Source organism: Chaetomium fimeti (genome assembly GCF_033439085.1).
Source record: "Chaetomium fimeti strain CBS 168.71 chromosome Unknown B0H64scaffold_5, whole genome shotgun sequence".
NCBI lineage: Eukaryota > Fungi > Ascomycota > Sordariomycetes > Sordariales > Chaetomiaceae > Chaetomium > Chaetomium fimeti.
This window is the reverse complement of record NW_026944333.1, coordinates 3370640-3382277: the sequence shown is the minus strand read 5'-3', so window position 1 is coordinate 3382277 and position 11638 is coordinate 3370640. Positions and strand designations below refer to the sequence as shown.

At 57.9% G+C, this 11638-nt stretch overlaps 3 protein-coding genes across 3 annotated transcripts; 1 reads left to right on the top strand and 2 right to left on the bottom strand.

Annotated features, from left to right (window-relative positions):
* The first annotated feature begins 11 nt into the window (after nt 1–11).
* Nucleotides 12–1983, top strand: B0H64DRAFT_401997 (squalene epoxidase-domain-containing protein). Its single transcript, XM_062804199.1, has one exon. It carries the CDS (start codon nt 406–408, stop codon nt 1933–1935), a length of 1530 nt encoding a protein of 509 aa, XP_062658416.1. The 5' UTR covers nt 12–405; the 3' UTR covers nt 1936–1983.
* Nucleotides 1984–1990: 7 nt separating this feature from the next.
* Nucleotides 1991–4169, bottom strand: B0H64DRAFT_197773 (glycosyltransferase family 2 protein). Its single transcript, XM_062799196.1, has 3 exons — nt 3645–4169; nt 2771–3580; nt 1991–2689 (listed from the first exon to the last, which is right to left on the bottom strand). Exons 1-3 carry the CDS (start codon nt 3771–3773, stop codon nt 2288–2290), a joined length of 1341 nt encoding a protein of 446 aa, XP_062658415.1. The 5' UTR covers nt 3774–4169; the 3' UTR covers nt 1991–2287.
* Nucleotides 4170–6454: 2285 nt separating this feature from the next.
* Nucleotides 6455–8261, bottom strand: B0H64DRAFT_197723 (uncharacterized protein). The gene has a single exon (XM_062799195.1). It carries the CDS (start codon nt 8066–8068, stop codon nt 6665–6667), a length of 1404 nt encoding a protein of 467 aa, XP_062658414.1. The 5' UTR covers nt 8069–8261; the 3' UTR covers nt 6455–6664.
* Between the last annotated feature and the right edge of the window lie 3377 nt (nt 8262–11638).

Genomic DNA, 11638 nt, shown 5'->3' with positions numbered 1-11638 from the left:
CTTGCTGATTGGTTTGACCCGGATCCACGCCAACGCGGTGCCTGCCGCATGGGACGATTCTCAGGGACACTGGTCTGGAATAATTTCAGTTTTTGGAACGGGAACGCGCAATCGAACCGGGAGGATCCGTTCTGTTTCGATACCCAACTCGGTGATCTGCTGAAAGAGCGGGAGATCCGCAGCGATTGGTTTTTAGGGTTTACTCCATTTATCTCCAGGAAAAGGTCCTAACTACCTCATCATCATCTCACTCAACAATCGGCTACAAGTCGAAGACATTGTACGACGACGACTAACTGCTTACCTCGTCCTGTCTAATCCCCACCCCGAATCTAATTCCGAGAACGACACGCCGACGTAACCAAACCCGAACGAACACCAAGCCCGTACCAACAACACACAAGCATGGCGGGCGCGGTCGACTCCGAGGCCGCTCGCAATGTCGAGCGGCGCGAGAAACACCACGAGGCCGACGTCGTCGTAGTCGGCGCCGGCGTCTTCGGTTGTGCCGCGGCCTACGCCCTAGCCAACCAGGGGCGGAGCGTCATCCTGCTCGAGCGGTGGATGCACCAGCCGGACCGCATTGTCGGTGAGCTGCTGCAGCCCGGCGGCGTCGAGGCGCTGCGGAAGCTGGGGCTGGAACACTGTCTCGAGGACATCGATGCCATACCGTGCTACGGCTATCACTGCCTATTAAGGGGGGAAGAGATATCGTTCTCGTATCCGCCGCTCGCTAGTGACGGGAGGGTGGTTTTGGGCGCGGGGAGGAGGAAGGAGGTGAATGGGTATGCGAATGGGGATGTCAAGGAACCGGCCAGGCCAGAAGGCAGGAGTTTCCACCACGGGAGGTTTATCATGCAGCTGCGCAAGGCGTGTATGGCGCACCCGAATATCAGCGTCTTCGAGACTGAGGTCACGGCGACCATCAAGGGCGAACACAGCGACGCCGTGCTCGGGGTACAAACACGAACAAAGGACCCAGCCACGGGCAAGAAGACCCCCGACTGCTTCTTCGGCCAGCTGACCATCATCGCGGACGGCTACGCCTCCGTCTTCCGCAAGGAACTCCTCGGTACCACCCCCATCATCCGCAGCAAATTCTACGCCCTCGAACTCATCGACTGCCCGTTCCCGCCCGCCAACCACGGCCACGTCGTGATCGGCGAGCAATCCCTCGCCCTCCTCTACCAAATCGGCACGCACGAGACCCGCGCGCTAATAGACATCCCCACCAACCACCCCGCCGCCACCACCCAAGCCGGCGGCGCACGCGGCTACATCGAGAGCATCGTCCTCCCCTCGCTCCCCGCGCACGTCCAGCCCAGCGTGCGCGCCGCGCTCGCCGACGGCAAGATCCCCAAGAGCATGCCCAACTCGTGGCTCCCCTCGACCAAGCAAACCCAGCACGACGGCGTGATCCTCCTCGGCGACGCCCACAACATGCGGCACCCGCTCACGGGGGGCGGCATGACAGTCGCGCTCAACGACGCAGTCCTCCTCGCCTCCCTCCTGTCCCCGTCCCAAATCCCCACCCTCTCCCACCACGCCGCGGTACGCGGCGCCATGGCGGCCTTCCACTGGCGGCGCAAGAGCCTGACGGGCATCATCAACGTGCTGGCGCAGGCGCTGTACAGCCTGTTCGCGGCCGACGGCTGGCAGCTGCGCGCGCTGCAGCGCGGCTGCTTCCGCTACTTCCAGCTCGGCTACACCGACGAGCCCGTCGCCATGCTCGGCGGCGTGCTGCGCCGCCCGGCCGTGCTGGCCTCGCATTTCTTTACGGTTGCCGGGCTTGCCATCTGGCTGCATACGGTGGATCTGTGTGGCGGGTCCGTGCTGGGGTGGCTGAAGCTGCCGTTGGCGATGGTCCAGGCGGTGATGATCCTCTGGACGGCGTGCGTGGTTTTCTTGCCGGTGATGTGGACTGAGTTGTGGTGAGGTGTGAAGGGTGAGCGGTGGGGGGTAATGGATGATGGATAATGGGGGTGTGAAAGGGGAGACGGTGGGTTAAGGTTCGCTGTATCAGCCTGTTGTTTTGCTAGGACTCTAGTTGTTGGGGTTCGGTTATGCATAGTAGATCTTTTGGTAATGGTAATGAGAGACGGCTGTACACGATCATATCGGACTTGACATTGCCGTGTTGTGTATGATGCTACTATTTTGAACACACACGCAGAAGGAAATGAGAAACCGGCAGAGCCAAGCACCGGTTCCAACTCCGGCATCTATTATTCTAAGTATCCTGCCTTCAAACAAACTACCAAATCAACTCTCCCAATCCTCAGACCGATCAAGTCAACCTTCTCCGATACACCCCCAACATCCAGCTCGCCCTCAGCACGGCCAAACCGATAGCCATGCGCACGCTGTCCTGGATCAGGCTCACCTTGCTGCCATCAACCTCGTGCCAGCCGATGGGCACCTCGGCGACCTTGATGCCGTAGCTGGTGCCGATGACGGAGCCGTCGCTGGCGAGGACGGGGGTGGCGGGGGCCGACTCGGCGAGCATGAGCATCTCGATGTCGAAGATCCAGCCCTCGGCGTGCATGTAGGGCACGACGTGCGGCAGGGCGGCGCGCGAGAAGAGCTTGAAGCCGCACTGCGTGTCGCGGATGCGCGACGTTGCCGGGGGGGTGAGGATCGTGAGCACGAAGTGGAAGGAGCGCATGAGGAAGTTGCGGATGGCGGAGCGCTTTTGCAAGGGGGTGGGTTAATAACGACGTGACGGGTGGGTGAAAGAAAGGGTTTGGTTTGGTGGGGAAAGTAAACATACCTTGACGACGGCCTCACTGCCAACCAAGTGCGCCCTGCTCCCGATCGCCACCCCGCGGTTGGACCCGTCCACTACGTCCTCGCACCCCTCGATCAACTTCCCCAGATCGCTGAACCGGCTCGCACCGTCGGCATCAGCAAACACGGCGTATTTCCCCCGCACGTGGCGCAGACCGTGGGTGACGGCGCCGCCCTTGCCGCGGTTCTTTGCGAGCTTGACCACCCGCAGGATGTTGTGCAGCCCGTGCTTGCGGGCGAAGGAGAGAGCGACTTCGACGGTGCGGTCGCGGCTGCCGTCGTCGACAATCAGAATCTCGTAGCCCGAAGGCTGGGTGGGCTCAGATGATGCTCGGGCTGTACCGGGACGGGACGTGGGGGCCGGCGAGTCGGGCTTAAAGACCAACCGGTGCGGCGTCGTGGCGCGCTTGCCCTTCTTACCACCCTTCTCGGTGGATCTCTCTTGCCGCTCGGGTTGGAGGAATTGATTGTTGGGGCGGCCGAATTGTTGGTCTAGATATTCGACCATCTCTTCCAGGGCGGCCGTGATGCGGGCTTCTTCGTTGTAGGCCGGGACCACCACGCTCATTTCCACCTCGGCCGGCTCAATGGCCCCTTGATCGGGGACGGGAAACCCAGCGGGGATTGTCGGGTATTCTTCACTGAGCTTTCCCTCGGCATGCCAACGGTCATACCAGCAGGCGAGCGGGCGGGGGCTGCTGACAGTACCATCGGGGTTCGTAGTGATGTATGTCTTCTCGGAGGGGTAAGGGAGTCGCGGTTTCGGGGCAACGAGGTGGAGGAGGATGTAGACCTGGGAGAGCCCGGTTAGTCAATGGAATAATGGAATCCCGTGTGCTTCAGCATAGGTAGCATACGCAAAATATGGCCAGTCCAAAAAGCGGGAGAACCACAGCCAACACAAAGTAGAAGGGCCTTTCCGAGGCGGTTGCCCACAAGAGCCAGACCAGCTGCTCCAGCGATTCAACTACGCCCTCGCCCGCCATGGCTGGCGCGTGGGGGAAAGAAGGCAGCGGCGATACCGCATGCAAGATGTTGGCTTCAGGTAGGGAGCGTGGGCGTCATGGGAGACATGGGGCGATTTGGGCGCTTGTCAAGTTGACAGTTCGCACAGTTCACGAGGCTGCCGCTTTCGATGATGCCACGGAGCGTTGAACATGTGGCTTGCAAGGCTGGCAAATCATGACGAGCTACCCCTGTCGATCTTGGCATCTCTCCACTCTCGTTCGTGTGGGTCCATCTCAATTCAAGAGCAAGAGCGGCGGAGGATGACAGAGATAATTACTGTGTAAATTTGAGTTCAGATAAAAGGTTTTGCTCATGTTCTTTTGTGCGCAGAATCCTGCTCTCTCAGTAAGTTCAGTTACACTCCTTACCGAATTGATAGCAAACGAGGGCGATGCCTACAGTTTTGGTGAGAATTACAGTTTTCTCTCGCTGTCTCATTGGTGTCGTCACGAGCGCACCTCGCAATCTACCGTGTAACACACATCTCGTCTATTTTTACTTTTACGTCCTTCCTCTCGAGTTCCACGATACAGCTTCACACCACCCAAACACGGTATTCTCCGAGCCGGGCCGAGACCAAGCCATGCCGGTCTTGTGTTATCCGCACCAAACTAATGTCCTCCAGCTGGCTCCAGGTCAGCCTCCAAGGCGCCGATGCAGAAAGAGGCGTAAAGCGCCCAATCCGACCTCGTCCCCTCAAATGCAGCCCGGGCAACATGCAGCTTCTGGGTATTGACGGTGACTGTGAAGCGCATGCGGGGAAAAGGCAGAGAAATTCGACCCTGCCCTATCAATTATCCATTATTGCAACGTGGAAACCGCTGTCAGCTGAGTCTTGCTCAATGGTACTGTTCCTTTCCGTCGTCAAGGGTCGTGGTGTAACCCAAGATTGCGGAGGTTGTGTCGAGCGAGGGTTTCAGTGATCCTGGTTGTCGATCGACACGAGTCGTGCCAGTGTTGAAGTTGGGGGGTATCACGACTTGAAGATGCTCTCCAGCTGTGTGTTGAAAAAGATAAGGCTCGAGACCTGGAAGTCCGGCCTTTCTTCCACTCCATCCACTCATGACCCCATCATCGGCCGCGCAATGCGACTGGGCCCACGCACGCAAAGCCCGCGCAGCGGTGATGCACCTCCCGTCCGGTTCGGGTAGGCCTTCGCGAGTGGCTAGCCGTTTTGAGGCGGATGCCAACATCATGACGGCGGGACCGGTCCAGGCCCCAATCTTCAACATTGGAGGGTAGGGAGGCCAACTCTCGACGCCCGCAGTGGGTTTCATTCGGATCGTGATGCTACTGTACCCACAGCAGGCAGCCCGCGAGATATCGGCGATAATCCCGCGTGGAAGGCTGAGAGGAAGGGCAGCTCCCAAGATTGACATGATCTCATGATGTTGAAGACGGGACCGAAAGGACTTCCTCCACAGCAAAGCCAAGACCAGGGACTTTCAGAGAGGTTGCGGCTGGTTGCGGTTTCGAGACCTTCTCCCAACCACCCATCCCTTGCGTCGACTGATCCTTCATGTCCCCGCCTATGGGTCACTCTCCCTTCCCGTTTGTCAGAGATCTATCTGAGTTGGAGGCGGAACAGAAATCCCCACAGGCGGCATGTCCGGGCCCGTCTCCTGCAATTTACAACTCTCCCGTCACTAGGTTATCCTTGCTCGAGCCCGGGTCCCTAAAACCGGGTTCCCGTGTGTACATAGGAGATCCTGTACACTCCTATGTACTTGGTAATTGCGTATGGATGTACGAGATACCTTGTCTCGCAGCATTGTGAGCCCTAACAACCTGCATGCTTGGCTCCTGAGCGGACCACAGCTCCCAAACACCGGGCGTGCCTCAGCCCTGAAACAGCCGGACTCCCTCGCCCGCACGCGGTCAAAGCACAGGGGAGCAGAAACGGCACTCAACCTCAACTTGAAGCTTGAAGTACTGCTTCAGATGTACCCGTCGATACAGGGCCCCAAGATGCCCATATACCAAAAACATGCAAGTCAACCAACCCCACCTCAAAGAGATGTGGAAACCCGCCCCCACCCGAACACGAGCAAACGAGATAAGTCACCTCACCAATCCCACTATTCCCTTCTTTTCCACCTCACCACCTGCCCGAGAAAATCCTTCAGCGGCGAGGGCAGAACCAACAGCCAACGCACGCATCCGTCATCACTGGAGTAATTGGTCCGCATCCCGGTCCCCGGGCACGGAACCCGGCATCAATTTCTCGCATGCTTGGCTTGCATTGAATGCAATCGCCGCAGGCCCAACAGGGCAGGAGGGAGTTCGAGAAAGTGAAAGCAGCGGTGTCTGCGGTGACGACTCGAGGCCGCGGCGGGTGGATGCAGTCAGCATGGGATGGCGAATCGAGGCGGGGGTCAAGAGGGCTCGAGAGCGGAATAGTCATTGTGAGACGACCAAGAAGCAGCAGTTGAACTTTGTGTGTAATTGAACCTGAATGTCCTCGTTGACTCTAGACAAATGAACCAGGTAAATAGATACCTTCGACTTGTCGTGATGCCCCCATCCAAAGGCGGCCGAGTAAAAGTGTCCCAATTCCAAGATGTCCCAGCCCAGTTCTATTGCATACCATCCGCTGAGCCCCCGCTTCCCGGAGCGAAAACCGTTCCCAGGGCCAACCTAAGTTTTAAAATGCCATCGTCATCAGAAGCCAAAAATACAGCAAACGCTTTATGACCCAAAAATAACCAACGCCCGGTGATAGCAGTAATAGACAAGCGCAGATGCTCCCCTGCGCGGGTGTGCTCATGATGGCTGATGTCGCTAGAAAACAAAGGAGATGAAATAGTAGCCAAGTATGCATCCAAATATTGACACCATGCCCAAAGAGAATGACGGAAGGCTAGAGGCTTCATACGGCCACCGCGGTACTCTTGCTGCTTCGTAGCGACCAGCGGGTCTTTTTCACCAGTTTCCCAGCCGGAGCCGGGCTCTTGGAGAGCTTGCCCGGCTTGGACGGGGGTGCGGCCGCGGGGACAACGATCTCCTTTGGTGCGGCAAAAGCGGCTTCATCAAAGCTCGTCGGGAGAGCAGCCACGTTTACGACCGCGCGCCCCTTCTCTTCCTCCTTCTCCATGGTAATGGTGGTGTTCGATTGGATGGGTGCAAGATCGGTGAACCTCGTCATTTTGGACGTTCTTCGTCCCTTCTTCGTGGGGGAACCGGAAACGGCGGTCGGGGCGACCGGAATCCCCGCCGGGGCGTTGACCATGGCGACCTCCTCTTCGCTGGAGGATTCCGCTCTGCCAATCTCGGCTTGCTGGGGTGCCGCCAGCCCCTCGGCCTGCAACACCGTTGGAACCGTAGCTGTCTTGGTAGAGAGTGATGCACTCGATCCAACAGGAACCATTGTGACCGAGCTGGCGCTCGATGCAGCAGACGAGAACACCTCCGGCGTCGTGATGGCAGTGCCAAACTGCATGGGTGGAAGCGCTGGGACAGGAGGGATACCGGGCGCGAGGGAGCTTGTGCGCGGTCCGGGAGGGCTTCGGGAAACGGACTGATTTGAGTCCGAGATTCTGCGTGACCGGCCGGGGTGCAGTCTGTGGATGGATTCGGTGTCGCTTGTAGGCCTACCCGGCTTGGGGACGTTCGCTGCGGCGCCGGCCGGAAGGGGGGTGGGAACGCTGTGTCTACTCGCCGGCTTCATCTCCAAATCATCCTGGGAACTGGTAGAATCACCAGAGCTCTCGACGGGCGACGGTGCAGTATCCATACCCCCAAGTGTACCCGCAGGCGGGAGCGGGATTCGGCCAGCCGACATTTTGCTCGATGACCGGCTCGTCCGAGATGAATCGACGATCCTCTCAACCTCCTTCCCTTTGGGCGAAATGCTCCCCACGTCGATTGGGCTGTAGGTCATCTCCCGTCCATGCGGGGTCCAGCCCGCAGGCATGCTGCTGTAGCTGTAGCCTCGCGGTAGCTGGACAACGGGGCTCGCGTAGGTGGATGGATATGAAACGTGCGAGAGTGAGCTGTGGACTCGAGGCATACCCGCATGGATGGGCGTGGCCATGCCGCTCATGCCCACACCGCTAGCCGTCATGGCGCTGCGTCGCCGGTTCTGTTCGACGATCCTGGCCCTGTCATTTTCCCTCCAACCTCCCGGCCCGCCCGACATAGCGTCAATGGCGGCATGTTTTGGTACGTGCTTGTAGGGGGGCTTTTGCGACTCCTCTTTTTCCTTCTTAGCCTGCTCTGCGCGGTGTTCCTTGGCAGCCTGCCGGCCCCGCTTGATCATCGAAAACATAGACATCGTGGATAGCTTGGAGTTGTCGATGCCGAGGCAAGCTGGTGCCGTTACTAGGCAGTCGCGGGATTCACCCAACGGCGGGATCTGATCGAGGTCCTGGTCGACGTCAGACCTGGCGGGGAGGGCACCTGACCAAACCGCTGACGAGAGATGGGCCGCCGAGTATAAGATGCGGAGGCAGTAATATATTAGAGCAAGTCGGGGTGCATGAACAAGCGGGATGTAGCGAGCGATGTGAGCCTGCCTATATTAGGCCCTTGGAAAGAGCCAGGGGTTATTAAGCTGAATGCACGCGCAGGCTGAAGGCGACAAAATGACAGGTGACGGGCGGAAGCAGTGAAACCCGACCCGCAAAGGACGTCCTGGGGCGAGGTGAAAGTTCGGAGAGATGCAGGAGAAGAGTGTCGTGGGAGTCGACGGTAGGTTTGCAAGGTTGGAATCTCCAAGCAAACGACTAATAACGAGCCAATCGATGGCCTTGCGATTGATGAGCGCGGTATTGCCTTGGGAGGACAAGATCACCCCACCAATAATTATGGTCGAGGTGTATAACGAACACGGAGGATGGCCGGGATTGTTGATGCGAGTCAACTCTGAGCAAGAGCAGTGTCGCAGACGGTCGGAGGGCTCGAGTCCGGCGAGAACTGGAACTCTCCTTCGCGAAGGAGAAGGGCTGCGGCGCCGTCAGGCATTTTAAGAGCCGCCAAGCAGAATGGAACTGGCACCCACCAAGCCAATGCAGCTTTCAGCCCTCAATCCACTGGGGCATGGCATCTGCGGCAAGGAGCAGGGGTGAGAAGCAGCCACGCGGGGGTTCGCCGATACCACGTCCATGTTGAGAGGGTGGTGCGGCCCAGCCCACACAGCCCAGGGCACGAAGTAACTGTTCCAAACCCGGGCCATGGCACACACGGCTGATGACACCGACCGGAAAGACGGATGTGCCAGGCTGCTAGCGAGCGGGGCTGCACCAAAATGGAAGCAGCGGGACGGGTTCTTGCTCTTGCCCAGAAGTCTCTTTCTTCCAGTTCCAGGCAAGCGCGTCCTTCGAATACCACAAAATGGATCTCAGGGCGTCTCTCGCCAATGCGGGCCAACCAAAACCAGTCTCATGTACACACACGAGGCAAACCCGAGCCTGTTGTGGCAGCACGCGGTGGTCTATGTATGTCGGTTGCGCAAAATCCAAGACATGAGGTCTGTCCCATCGAAGACGAGGAATCACTGAATCACAAACCCGCATGGTCGGGGTGGTCCATTCCCTGCCCTGCCTGGAGCCACGCACACACACCAGTGGAAAAGCGGGCCCTCGTATTGCTGGGGGGGAGGTACCTGACACCTCCTGACACAACAACGAACGCGCCTTACCGCCAGAATGGCTCGCAATGGACCAGGGCCCTGGGACGATCGCCGCCGGGTGCGTCGAATCGCCGTATCAGCCGCAGATAGCTGCCGAGAGGGAGCTTGATATCGCAACCATCTCCCGCACAGCCAAGGACGACAGCGCGGTATTTCGAACCAAGTGACGAGAGTCGCGATACGGAGACTGCGAGTTGCTTGGCGCGCGAAGACCGAAATAAGCCAGGCGCGAACCCAACACCACTTGGCAGGGACAGGGCCACGAACGACCTGACAAGGACCGTGCCGGCCGCGGCCACCAAGGGGGGCGATCGGAGATCACTCGATGCCCAGCCGTTTCCCAAACGCCTCCCGAAAAGGTTGTGGTGTCTCCTCGGCGGCGAGGCTAAGCAAGCTTTGGATTGCCGATTCCTTATAAATTTAAATTCCCAAAGAAAACTGACTGAATAAAAGGGAGGGATATTAGCGAATCTGCCTTTTCCAATACTCGTTTAATGGACGACTGGTTTCGGGTTAGTAACCTCCAACTCGGATCGACCTCGTTTGTTCAAACATTGATCACAAAACTGAGACAACTGAGTTGAGAACCGGTACTTTTGGCAACTCGGAACTTCTTTGTCCTCCCCTCTCGGCCCTTTCGATCCCCACCAACCCCTTGGAAAGAAAGCATCTCCGGGGAGATTGATTGGAGCACTTGGGCCGCTTGATGCCCAAATACATAAACTTCGGGTCCGGGCCCAGCTGGTTTCCGGACCTGGGGGTCGCTGCTTCTTGCAGCGAGTCTCCCCGTGGCGATTTCGATAGCGGCGGCTGGCCAGTCTTCTGACATGGCTCCTATCGATGCCGGGGGCGCGGGATGAGATGAAAACCGTGAAGGGCGCTAATCTGAATCAGGCGGCTCTGCTTCCCCCCTTGAAAGGGCTGAAAAAGTCCAAAGCGCCACACCAAACCCAACGAGGAACTCCTGATGGAGCCCTTCTTTTCTCTTTCACTTCATCACACGCCGTTGGTCGCGCTGGTTGCGTTGGTCGCAGGCGATCGCCGCGCCTAGGATCTCGTTGTCTCCCGAGACCCGCGGGCGGAAGACTTGCAGCACTGGCGCGGTTTAAAAAAAGAAGTCAAAAAGAAGAGCGGCAATATTGGGAATGCCGCCCTGCCGATCATGCGGCTCTTGGCCGATAAACCCCTGTCTCACCGGTTTGGACGAGATTTTCGAATGGACCCACTGATATTGATCCTCGAAATGGACCTCTCTCCATGATGAGATATCTTTATCTCAACACCCTCCGCAAAATGACAGGATGGGTCTTGACCGTCGTCGGCCTTATCAATGCAACATGATTGTGGTCAGGAAATGCGGTGTGAAGGACAACTCGGTCGGGCTTCTCTCGAAGACGCAATCGGATTAGCCACCGCTGAGCTGAACTGACGAGGGCCGGTTTAGGTATGGCGGGCTGCTGGTCTCAGCTCCGCATTTGTGGCTTCAGGGAAACCACCGACGATGCCTGCTTGCTGTTTATACACAGTAATGTGAAATAATGGTTGGTTATCAAAGCGCCCTGCATATCAGAGCTTGTTGGAACTTCTTCGAAATCCCCAAAGACTCTCAAAAACCCCGCTAAAGTTGTCTCACGTCGCAACTACCCGAAACCTACCGAGTTAAGGCCAAGACAACCCACCAGCAAGCGACGAGTTACCGGCGTGGAGGATTAAATCTCAGTTGATCATTTTTGAGTTCTGTAAACCAATGGCGTACGCGTTACCCAGGTCGCGTCCCCGGGAGTATTGGATATTGCATCCAAAACTACTTGGTAATATCTGAGCAATCACGCACAGCTAACGCCTCATTTGATGTACCAGCAGATTACCAAATATCGGGTCCAGCCGCGTGGTGTGGCGCCCCACGAGGAGGATACGTACCCCCGTGCCCGTGTTGTTCGGGCATCAATATAACGGCGTTTATTTATATGCATCCCGCCCAAGTCATATATTGCCCCGGGTTCCCCAACATTCCGGAGAGACGGGCACGTGGCGGGCTCGGGTCTGGCCACAGAATGCGCTGTGACCTGTTCATGTCGCCTCGGTGGTTTGTTCCGGTGATAAGATAACCATGTACATACACAGTACATGCTTTGAAGCGCTTGTGCCATGATGAAGCGGGCATCGTCTTACTGCTTGCAGGCGCTTGGGTCTTGCATTTTTCGCGCGCAACTG